The 12,773-nt window shown below is 49.0% G+C and overlaps 1 protein-coding gene across 3 annotated transcripts in view; it reads right to left on the bottom strand.

Annotated features, from left to right (window-relative positions):
• The window catches only part of FANCD2 (FA complementation group D2), a 41,853-nt gene that overhangs the window by 11,779 nt on the left and 17,301 nt on the right, over positions 1 to 12,773 (bottom strand). For 2 of the 3 annotated variants that reach the window (XM_083155860.1, XM_083155857.1), the window contains exons 18-29: positions 11,653 to 11,754; positions 11,361 to 11,473; positions 8,363 to 8,423; positions 8,151 to 8,270; positions 7,942 to 8,015; positions 7,580 to 7,717; positions 6,434 to 6,534; positions 6,237 to 6,352; positions 6,062 to 6,170; positions 2,652 to 2,753; positions 2,349 to 2,479; positions 1,335 to 1,475 (exon numbers count right to left, since the gene is read on the bottom strand). In XM_083155860.1, the coding sequence (XP_083011986.1) occupies positions 1,335 to 1,475; positions 2,349 to 2,479; positions 2,652 to 2,753; positions 6,062 to 6,170; positions 6,237 to 6,352; positions 6,434 to 6,534; positions 7,580 to 7,717; positions 7,942 to 8,015; positions 8,151 to 8,270; positions 8,363 to 8,423; positions 11,361 to 11,473; positions 11,653 to 11,754 (1,308 nt within the window). The remainder of the gene's footprint in view (positions 1 to 1,334; positions 1,476 to 2,348; positions 2,480 to 2,651; positions 2,754 to 6,061; positions 6,171 to 6,236; positions 6,353 to 6,433; positions 6,535 to 7,579; positions 7,718 to 7,941; positions 8,016 to 8,150; positions 8,271 to 8,362; positions 8,424 to 11,360; positions 11,474 to 11,652; positions 11,755 to 12,773) is intronic. The other variant, XM_083155861.1, reaches the window with a different exon arrangement.

Here is a 12,773-nt window from a genome sequence, read left to right as displayed (position 1 = left end):
TCCTACTACATCTCCAGCCTCACTCCCATCTCTCCTCCCTACATCTCCAGCCTAATTTCCACTCCCTATATCTCCTCCTCATTCCCATACCTCTAGTCCCTAAATCTCCAACCTCATTCCCATAAACCTCTCCCTACATCTCCAGCCTCTAACCATTCCATTCTGAAAATATGGTGTAACTTGTTGAGAGAATAGAGGGGACGTGGGGTGTAACCAAAACTGTAAAATACTTTACTTAGCAACCGCGGACACAATAATCAATAATTTTCGGACCCCCTGTGTCACACATAATACCAAATATCGCCCACTCTGGAGTCAGAAACAATGCAGATACCAAATGTTGCGTGGTGTATCTCCACACCTGAATCCAAAAGCCCCGTACCACAGGACATTTCCATAAACAATGGAATAGCTGAGCCCCCTGGGAACCGCATCGAAGACATAAGTAGTCAGTCAGCAAGCCCATCAAATATCGACGATGCGGTGACAAATATGTCCTGTGTAATACATCCTCCCTACATATTTAGCCTCATTCCCATCTCTCCTCCCTACATCTCCAACCTCATTCCCATCTCTCCTCCCTACATCTCCAGCCTCATATCCTCACTGCTCCTCCCTACATCTCCAGCCTCATTCCCAAACCTCTCCTCCCTAAATCTCCAACCACATTCCCATAAACCTCTTCTCCCTACATCTCCAGCCTCATAACCTCACTGCTACTTTCTACATCTCCAGTCTCATTTCCTCACTGCTCCTCCCTACATCTCCAGCCTCATTCCCAATCCTCTCCTCCCTAAATCTCCAACCTCATTCCCATAAACCTCAACTCCTCCAGCCTCATTTCCAGATCTCCTCCCTACATCTCCAGCCTCATTCCCAGCTCTCCTCCCTACATCTCCAATCTCATTCCCAGCTCTCCTCCCTACATCTCCAACCTCATTCTCATATCTCCTCCCTACATCTCCAGCCTTATATCCTCACTGCTCCTTTCTACATCTCCAGTCTCATTTCCTAACAGCTCATAACCTACTTAATCAAAATGAACAAAAAAATGACATCACAATACTGCACTGATTAAATTTGACATGCAACACATATATCCGTGCTCATCTGTATAGGAAATACAATGGAACTTGGCATTTACAAGAGCTGATTGACCAGTACAGTCTTGTGAAGCAGGCATGTCACATTGCACATAGAGTAAGACGCACATCCTAGCGGCACAAGGCTCTTTGAGGCTTTGCGTGTGCAGATACGTGTGTTCCTAGCCATGCCACTACCTAGCAGATTTCTGTAAGGTTCTATACAATATATTGATGTAGACGTGTCAGTACCTTTGTACACATGTTGGAGTCTAGAAGAGAGCGTGTAAGAAGACCGCTGTGAAGAACCGTAAACACCTCAAGATCCAACTCCCGGAAATATGGACGGAAGCTGCTCAGGCTGACAGAGGACTTGACGCTTTCCTCCTTCTCCTGGAGCAGAACAGGAATGACATTACATGGGCGAACATATAGAGCAGTGGTTCCCAAGCAGACCTGAATAGTGGCACCCTAGAGGATCAGCATTTTCTTTTCATGGCACCCCTAGGCCAAAAGTTTCTTATTGAGAAATGTAAAAAAAATATATATTAAATTCTTTACATTGTTCATCACCCTTAGGCTACAGTTGTCCACTACCACTGGTTGCTTCCTATCACTTTGATCCTGTGCCACATACCAGAGGCGCCCCAGCAAGTGCCTCGCAGCACCCCAGGGTTTCTAGGCACACAGTATGGGAACCATCGATACAGAAATTTACAACAGTTCAGGAAAGCCTGAAAACCTGTGCATGTATCTGTCGGTGCAATAATGGGATAACGGTAATGAACGGTTCTCTCCAGTTATTGCTGCTTTAATAAAAGACGTCACCTCTGATAGAAGGACAGACCCCACCGAAGAGGTCACAGGAATAGAGGACGTTTAGCAGAATGGATAAATGCCGTCCTCTGTATCTCTTGGGGGACACTAAAGTCAGGTTCGAGAGGCTTAGGCAGGGCTTGTGCACGTTACCCTGCTGGTAGTGCCCCATTCAGGGCTGGCGGGTACCACCGCTATGGCATTGGCCAACACTCCTGTTAGATCTAGTACATAGTCAAAGTCCATGAAGACAACACTAAGAGTGGCAGTCCCTATGGGTGGCAGGAGATGGCTATCTGCTGCCTGCACAACACACGCTACCTCTCTGATGGGCACCAATATCCCGGCAGGGTAGGGGATATAGAGGGGGATGAAGCACTTTGCCTCTATAGGTCAGGGTACAGGTGTTCCCTAAGAGGATGAGAAGGTACATCATCACCTATAACTCACGGCTTCATGTGGTGGACGCACCTTCTCTGGCTGGCTCTTCTGTGTCTCCTGTGGGACCGAGTCCAGCTGCTCCTCAATCTGCAAACTCTCTGCAGAGGCATTCTTACTATCTGCCAGGGTCCGCTTCTTGCCTGGGGTATAGAAAGAGCAGCACTGATATATATATATATATATATATATATATATATATGGAATTTGGTGCCATAGGCCAAAATACACTCTTGCTTTCATCACTGTGGATTATCTAAAAGTGTAAAGAAATGACATACTAAAGGATGGGTGCCATTGTGGTTCTTCCCTTACCTTTCTTGCTTTTCTTTGCAGTGACAGCAGGTACCACACTTGGGGCGCCTTCCGGCTGCTCACAGTCAAAGTTAGCAGATGGGGGAATGTAACCCGGAGAAGCTGAATATAGAAAACCAGGTAACAGATTAATTATACGGATCTCGTACCCAGGTGCCCTCCATGGTATGGTGAGTATAAAATGCTTAGGTTACATAGACCACCACAGGAATATGTGGCACACACCTTAACTCTGGTGCTGTCTGTCACTAAATAAGTGCCCCGGCTTCCTTTTCGGCTTACAAAGATTCCACAGCAACGCATGATAGTCTGGGTGAATCATGATGGAGGAGCTGGGCAATGACATCACAGCAATGTCACTGTACCATAGCCAGCTCCTACATCACAGCAATGTCAGTGCACCACGCAGCCAGCTCCTACATCCCAGCAATGTCACCATACCACGCAGCTAGCTCCTACATCACAGCACCACGCAGCCAGCTCCTACATCCCAGCAATGTCACCATACCACGCAGCTAGCTCCTACATCACAGCAATATCCCCGTACCACACAGCCAGCTCTCCTACATCACGGCAATGTCACTGTACCACACATCCAGCTCCTACATCACAGCAATATCTCCGCACCACGTAGCCAGCTCCTACATCACAGCAATGTCACCGCACCATGTTGCCAGATTCTACATCACAGCAATGTCACCGCACCAGGTAGCCCATTTCTACATCACAGCAACACCACCGCACCAAACAGCCAGCTCCTACATCACAGCACCACGCAGCCAGCTCCTACATCACAGCAATGTCAATGGACCACGCAGCCAGCTCCTACATCACAGCACAAGACACCCAGCTCCTATGTCACAGCAATGGCACTGCACCACGCAGCCAGCTCCTACATCACAGCACCACACAGCCAGCTTCTACATCACAGCAATGTCAATGGACCACGCAGCCAGCTCCTACATCACAGCACAAGACACCCAGCTCCTATGTCACAGCAATGGCACTGCACCACCACAGCCAGCTCCTACATCACAGCAATGTCACCGCACCACGCAGCCAGATCCTACATCACAGCAATGTCACCGCACCACGCAGCCAGCTCCTACATCACGGCAATGTCACTGTACCACACAGCCAGCTCCTACATCACAGCAATGTCACTGCACCACGCAGCCAGCTCCTACATCACAGCAATGTAACCGCACCACGTAGCCAGCTCCTACATCAAAGCAACGTCACCGCACCATGTTACCAGCTCCTACATCAAAGCAACGTCACCGCACCATGTTGCCAGCTCCTACATCACAGCAATGTCACCGCACCAGGTAGCCCATTTCTACATCACAGCAACACCACTGCACCAAACAGCCAGCTCCTACATCACAGCAATGTCACAATACCACGCAGCCAGCTCCTACTTGAAAGCAACGTCACTGTACCACAGACAGCTCCTATATCACAGCAGTGTCACTGTACCACAGACAGCTCCTATATCACAGCAGTGTCACTGTACCACAGACAGCTCCTATATCACAGCAGTGTCACTGTACCACAGACAGCTCCTATATCACAGCAGTGTCACTGTACCACAGACAGCTCCTATATCACAGCAGTGTCACTGTACCACAGACAGCTCCTATATCACAGCAGTGTCACTGTACCACAGACAGCTCCTATATCACAGCAGTGTCACTGTACCACAGACAGCTCCTATATCACAGCAGTGTCACTGTACCACAGACAGCTCCTATATCACAGCAGTGTCACTGTACCACAGACAGCTCCTATATCACAGCAGTGTCACTGTACCACAGACAGCTCCTATATCACAGCAGTGTCACTGTACCACAGACAGCTCCTATATCACAGCAGTGTCAATGTACCAATTCCAGGAGCATCACACACGACGCGCGCACACACACACACACGCAACGGTGCAAAATGCTTTCTATACTGTACTGTCCCATATACACAGCTCTCCTGCCCCTATACTGTACTGTCCCATATACAGCTCTCCTGTCCCTATACTGGACTGTCCCATACACAGCTCTCCTGCCTCTATACTGTTCCATATACAGCTCTCCAGCCCCTATATAGCTCTCTTGTCCCTCTACTGTACTGTCACATGTACAGCATTGTCACATGTACAGCTTTCCTCTGCCTCTATACTAGGGCTGGGCAACACCGGCCCTCCAGATGTTGATTAACTACACATCCCAGCATGCCTTGCATCAGTTTCAGCATGGCCACATAGCAAAACTAATGCAAAGCATCCTGGGATGTGTAGTTCATTAACATCTGGAGGGCCGGTGTTGCCCAGCCCTGCTCTATACCGTACGGTCACATGTGCAGTTCTCCTGTCTCTATACTGTACTTTCCCATGTATCGCTTTCCTGCCCCTATTCTGTATTTTCCCATGTACAGCTCTCATGCCACTATTTTGTACTGTCCCATACACCGCTCTCCTGCCCCTATACTGTACTGTCCCATACACAGTTCTCCTGCCCCTACACTGTACTGTCCCATACACAGCTCTCCTGCCCCTATACTGTACTGTCCCATACACCGCTCCCCTGCCCCTATACTGTACTGTCCCATACACCGCTCTCCTGCCCCTATACTGTACTGTCCCATACACCGCTCTCCTGCCCCTATACTGTACTGTCCCATACACCGCTCTCCTGCCTATACACTGTACTGTCCCATACACAGCTCTCCTGCCCCCTACACTGTACTGTCCCATACACAGCTCTCCTGCCCCTACACTGTACTGTCCCATACACTGTACTGTCCCATACACAGCTCTCCTGCCCTATACTGTACTGTCCCATATACAGCTCTCCTGCCCCTACTCTGTACTGTCCCATACACAGCTCTCCTGCCCCTACACTGTACTGTCCCATACACAGCTCTCCTGCCCCTATACTGTACTGTCCCGTCCCATACACAGCTCTCCTGCCCCATATAAGGCTCTCCTGCCCCTACACTATACTGTCCCATACACAGCTCTCCTGTCCCTATACTGTACTGTCCCAAACACAGCTCTCCTGCCCCTACTCTGTACTGTCCCATACACAGCTCTCCTGTCCCTATACTGTACTGTCACATATACAGCTCTCCTGCCTTTATATCACATTTAACACATGTGTTTTATGTATCGCATGAAGTGCAATAGACCAGGGCTTGCCAAAGCGGTCCTCGAGATCTACCAACAAGTCACATTTCCCAGACCACCTAGCTGGTGCACAGGTGCAGTCATTACGGTCACATCTTCAAACATGTACTGCACTCATTCCTAACAGACACATTCTACAGATCCACAGGTGGTCTGGAACACTCGGGATCTCACGGACCAGTTTAGCCACACCTGCCGTAGATATTGGATAGGAATGAAGGGAGCATTGTACCTGCCAGACACTTCTCCAGCACTGACTGCAGCCACGTGATGTTCTGCAGCCGCGTCAGGACTTTCCCCTTCATATCAGCGCTGGTCTGCTTACAGAACGCATTGATGACCTGTAAGAGAACGGGTTAGCTCCAGCCTGCACACCACAAGCGTGGAGCCCCAATTATCACATTTACCTCTCTGAACCAGTTCAGGGCGAGGAAGAGGAGCGAGCAGAGGAACTCCCGTTCCTGCTTGGACAGAGACTCCACTTTCTCTATTACATCCAGGTCAGTGAGATAGAGCGAGCAGCCTTACGAGATAAATGGACAAGGGTCATTGTATTCCATTCCTCTACTGCGATCATATAGTTCTGTAACATACTGTGAATTACCTAACAATGCGTCAATCTCATCCAAATTGCCGTCAAACTCATCCTCTATGCAAAGCCGCAGTAACCGGAAGAACGGGGACAAGCAGAGAGAAGACACGAGGCTGCGGGGAGGAGGCCACGGTTACAACAGAGCGGGGACACGTAACAAGAACTGGATTTATATACTGACAATACATTGCTTTCCACTGTACCCAGTGGACCACAGAGACTCCTTTTAGGACTTAGCACTTTATACAGAAAAGGTGCCATGTGTATTACACACAGGTCAATGTGTGCTGGGTGAATCCCTGCTGTTACCAGTGGCCAACCTTACCTGGTGCCTACCTGTGAGAACAAAAAAGGAGGATGGGCTGTCTGTGGATAGGCTCCCCCACCTGGGACTGGCAGGATGCAGAACCACAAACCCGTAGGACAGTCCCTACTGGACAGACTATACCTAGTAACATGTCTAGCTGCCAATCCCTGGAACCTCCCATAGACCAGTGTCCCTGCACTTCTGTCCATCCCCCGATTGCCGGGGGATGACCAAGACTGAATGCCCCACTGTCCCAGCAAGGAGAATGGAGACCACCACAAGCCGGACATGTAGTGAGTGGAAGGAGGAACCTTCTGAGACAAAGATTGTACAGACGGCAGTGACTGTGACCCGGGGGAAGATATAGAAATAAACTCAATGCTTCTGGAGGCAGCACACTTAAAAAAAAAAAGCATTCCCTCTAGGGCAGGCCTTTATAAGACGGAGGAGTCAGACTAAATATTTTGCCAATGTTACAATACGGGTGTGGTATGGCGCGCCGACAGGGGGGCGAGCGCTCAGTAGCCCCTTGCGGGGTCGCTGCGCTTGCCGCGATGCGGGCTCCGTGGCTCGCTACAAGGGAGAATAGCCCCTGTGAGTTGGGTTACCCCTTGTCGGAGCACCGGCAGTCGGGATTCCAGCACCCGTGCCATACTCCTTCATGAACCTCTATAAACCCAGCATCAGTGTCCTCCATAGAATGTACGATGAAGATAGTAGACTTCCAACATATAGTTAAAGAAATAAAATGGATCACGTTAGAGCCAGGAAGAACGTGCTTTATGTGACCTTTACTGGAAATTCCCCCTCGCGCTCCCTTCTGTTCTGCAACATAATATAGATGACCTCACCGTCCCTCCTTAGTTGTTGGTGCAGCACCTTTACTAACGAGGTCATGTGACAGAAGGGGGAGGAGATTGATGACGACCGCACCCTGGCTCTCATCCTCTTCCAGATTGTACATGGCTTTGGCAGGGAACATGTGGTTTCTGGGGGAAAGGAAAGACAAGGGTTAGAGATGGGGTAGACATCTCCACACTCAACAAGGGAGGTACACAGCCCCAAGCCCCCCCCCCCCCCCCCCCCCAAGGTACTAGGAGATTGGAATGGATGTAGGTGGGGCACACACAGTCCTTACAGCCAACAACGAGGCTGTCGCAGTCATGTCAACATTTACGCCAATGACTGAGAGGGACTGAAGATTCGTGCTCACCCTTCCACTGATTGGTCAAGATCCACCACATAGTCTTCCTGAAATTCATCCACCACGGCCTTCCTCACATGCTCCTGCAACAGGTACCATAGGTAGAATTACTAAGGTAGAACCTTACCCAGAATACCCATGACAGAGGTCACCTGGAGGGTCCCTGGTAGGTGGGATGGTGACAAGACGGGGGTCTGTGATATCTGCATGGATCATACCATTACTTGGGGGTCCAGGTTCCTCTTCTGTACTAGATCTGCCAGCTCATCATAATAAAACGCTGCAGACTCGGATGACTGCTCGCAGCAGGTACGTGCCAGGTCCAGAAGAGAGGTGACCTGTATACGCCCAGGAAGACAGGCCCGTATAACTACAAAGAATATATCAGATAACCCGGTATGGGGCCTCAGATCAGTCTAATAACACTCACCTGGCGGAAGGTGGTTGCACCCAGGGACTGCTTCTCTGAGTCCCGGAGATCTACGTTTTGCCTAAAGAAACAGAAATGCTAAATTCTAAGAGGAAAAGTCATTTCTTGTCACAATGTCTGACCACATCTCACTGCTTCATGACATAAGAATGTTCTAGCAACATTAGGTAGCATGTCACATGATGTGGAGATGTTCGGCCATCCAGTAACACACAATGCATGCACAGTATAGGGAGAGTCTCATCTGTATGTATCGCTAACCTGTCATGTGACCACGCCTGCTAACAGTCATCTCTAACCTGTCACACACAGCCACGCCTCTCATCTCTATGTATCGCTAACCTGTCAGACAAACACCCACGCTCCCCATCGCTATGTATATAACCTGTCACACACAGCCATGCCTCCCATCTCTATGTATATAACCTGTCACACACAGCCATGCCTCCCATCTCTATGTATATAACCTGTCACACACAGCCACGCCTCCCATCTCTATGTATATAACCTGTCACACACAGCCACGCCTCCCATCTCTATGTATATAACCTGTCACACACAGCCACGCCTCCCATCTCTATGTATATAACCTGTCACACACACCCACGCTCCCCATCTCTATGTATATAACCTATTGCACACAGCCACGCCTCCCATCTCTATGTATATCACACTCACATACAGGGCCATCTCTAATTCCATTGCTCCATATATCTCTAACCTCATCTCCATTCATACACCCTCCCGCCCTCTACGGTCAGCTGACGACTGTCGTCTCTCCTCCACCCTGATCACTGCTTCCCATGCTAGAGTACAGGACTTTGCCCGTGCTGCACCCCTTCAGTGGAACGCACTCCCTCGCTCCATTAGACTCTCCCCGACCTTGCAAAGCTTCAAACGGCCACTGAAAACTCACCTATTCATCAAAGCGTACCCTTCCACTGCATAAACCAGCTGGTTCTCCGACCCCTTGCCTGTTTACATCCTGCTATCTAACCACCACCCCCTCGCTTGCACCTCTTGTAATCTGTCTGTCTCCCCTTCCTACTAGATTGTAAGCTCCTCCGAGTAGGGCCCTCTTCCGTCCTGTTGTCACAGCCCACTTCTCTTCACATTTCACTCACAGCTCTCCTTTACCCAACACTCAGTGACCATCTTCATACTCATCTCCATCATTGGCCTCAAGCCTCTAGTTGTATGTTGATTGGGTCCTCACTACTTACATTTAAGCTGTTATGGGTATTGATCTGTGGCACTCTTTATTTGTACTGTATTTTTGTTATTTATTCAATGTTATGCCAAGTTTTGTCTCCCTGTATTGTTCCTTTGTACGGCGCTGCGAAACACTTGTGGCGCCTTATAAATAAAATTATAGTAATATAACCTGTCACACACAGCCACGCCTCCCATCTCTATGTATCGCTAACCTGTCATGTGACCATGCCTGCTAACAGTCATCTCTAACCTGTCACACACAGCCACGCCTTCTATCTCTATGTATCGCTAACCTGTCAGACAAACACCCACGCTCCCCATCTCTATGTATATAACCTGTCACACACAGCCACGCCTCCCATCTCTATGTATATAACCTGTCACACACAGCCACCCCTCCCATCTCTATGTATATAACCTGTCACACACAGCCATGCCTCCCATCTCTATGTATCGCTAACCTGTCACACACAGCCACGCTCCCCATCTCTATGTATCGCTAACCTGTCAGACAAACACCCACGCTCCCCATCTCTATGTATATAACCTGTCACACACAGCCACGCTCCCCATCTCTATGTATCACTAACCTGTCAGACAAACACCCACGCTCCCCATCTCTATGTATATAACCTATTGCACACAGCCACGCCTCCCATCTCTATGTATCGCTAACCTGTCACACACAGCCACCCCTCCCATCTCTATGTATATAACCTGTCACACACAGCCACGCCTCCCATCTCTATGTATCGCTAACCTGTCAGACACAGCCACGCCTCCCATCTCTATGTATCGCTAACCTGTCACACACAGCCACCCCTCCCATCTCTATGTATATAACCTGTCACACACAGCCACGCCTCCCATCTCTATGTATCTAACCTGTCACACACAGCCACGCCTCCCATCTCTATGTATATAACCTGTCACACACAGCCACGCCTCCCATCTCTATGTATCTAACCTGTCACACACAGCCATGCCTCCCATCTCTATGTATCGCTAACCTGTCAGACAAACAACCACGCTCCCCATCTCTATGTATATAACCTGTCACACACAGCCACGCCTCCCATCTCTATGTATCGCTAACCTGTCAGACACAGCCACGCCTCCCATCTCTATGTATCGCTAACCTGTCACACACAGCCACCCCTCCCATCTCTATGTATATAACCTGTCACACACAGCCACGCCTCCCATCTCTATGTATCTAACCTGTCACACACAGCCACGCCTCCCATCTCTATGTATATAACCTGTCACACACAGCCACGCCTCCCATCTCTATGTATCTAACCTGTCACACACAGCCATGCCTCCCATCTCTATGTATCGCTAACCTGTCAGACAAACAACCACGCTCCCCATCTCTATGTATATAACCTGTCACACACAGCCACGCTTCCCATCTCTGTATGTATATATTATTTGTCACACACAGCCACACTCCCCATCTCTATGTATCTAACCTGTCACACACAGCCACGCTTCCCATCTCTGTATGTATATATTATCTGTCACACACAGCCACGTTCCCCATCTCTATGTATCTAACCTATTGCACACACAGCCACGCTGTGTTTCTCTCATCTCTATGTATATAACCTGTCACACACAGCCACGCCTCCCATCTCTATGTATCTAACCTATTGCACACACAGCCACGCTGTGTTTCTCTCATCTCTATGTATCGCTAACCTGTCATGTGACCACGCCTCCTGACAGTCATCTCTAACCTGTCACACACAGCCACGCTCCCCATCTCCATGTATCTAACCTATTGCGCACAGACACGCTTCCCACCATCCTCACAGCACCAATGACTCCGATACGCTTGTACTTCAGGACGGTGCTGGAGAGCTGCTTCCTGATTACAATGTGCATCTCATCCTAGATAGAAAAAGAACAAAGATTTTTGCAGATACATGAAATGATTTCTCAAAATACATTGGGGAACAGTGGGATATAGAGGAGTAAACAGGAGCAAGAGGAAAACATCTTCATAAGCATGTTCTTCTGGGAAAAGTGCCCCCGACGGAGGCGTCACTGTAAGTGCCACACTATCCTACCTGGATGTGAACGCCTTCCTGGCTAAATGCCAGCGTGCACAGAATCTGAAAGAGTTTGCGTATCTGTTGGGCATTGAGATTGTCCAGATAGTCCAATATACCCTGTGGAAAATATAGAGCTTAATTACTATTGTCACAAAACCAATAAGCCCAAAACACAAGAGATCCAATATGCTGTGTACATAGGATTATATCTAATGTCACAAATCTGGCCAATCGCCTCTAGTACCTTCCCCTTGTCCTCCAAACATGGCCCATTCTCCCCGTTCTTAAGAAATCTTCTGGTGACTGGAGAATGAAATCACCAAGGTCACCAATGAGCTCCTCCCAGCCAAACCCAAGGGTCTGTCCCCAACACAAATCCTCCTCCAGCACAAAGCCGCATTTGATACAATTGATGACCCCCTTCTCCTCCTCCTCCAATCCCGGCCCTCGCCCACTCCGTGACATATTAACTGATGAAGCAGACAGATCGGAGACAGGCATGGTTTCAGTGAGGGGGGAGGGGGGGGGGGGGGGAGTGTTATTGATAATTTCATTCTTCAGTTCATCTCTCATTTACTTTAGAATTCATATTTTCTATTTTTGGTTCCTTAAGTATCCATCTTGCACCTATCCACCTAAAGCTGGGAAGTAGCAAATTCCTGGTCCAAAATGAGACAATTTTCTGATTTTTAAATCAAGACAAGTTTACAATAAAACAATAACAGGGACGACCAAGGAGACTAAGGAGTGAACAATGCCATTATCTGGCAGCCATGTTGTTCTGTCTCCAGGAAGACAAGTGGCGACCCAATGTCTGTGTGGGGACTTGTGAGGTATCCATGTTCCAGGGTTCTTCTTACCCAGGTATCTGAGTTGTGACTGCAGGAGCCTGGGGGGGGGATGGCCACAGCCTGGCAGCCGTCCCTTCCAGTGGTGGGATCCAGCTGCCACCGGGGGGGGGGGGGGGTGACCCCTTATGCTGGCTGCATATCAGAACAATTACAGCTTCCATTGTAAGGTCCTGTCTGGTTAATATTCCAGCTGTTCAGCACAGACGTATATGCTGTATGTACACTGTCAGATAAAACGCACTGATCGGCACTGTACAATTATCTGGACGATCTATAGAACATTGA

The sequence above is a fragment of the Crinia signifera genome, chromosome 8, assembly GCF_055691185.1.
Source record: "Crinia signifera chromosome 8, ASM5569118v1, whole genome shotgun sequence".
Taxonomy (NCBI): domain Eukaryota; kingdom Metazoa; phylum Chordata; class Amphibia; order Anura; family Myobatrachidae; genus Crinia; species Crinia signifera.
The sequence above is the reverse complement of the archived record's forward strand: the minus strand, read 5'-3'. Positions and strand labels throughout refer to the sequence as shown.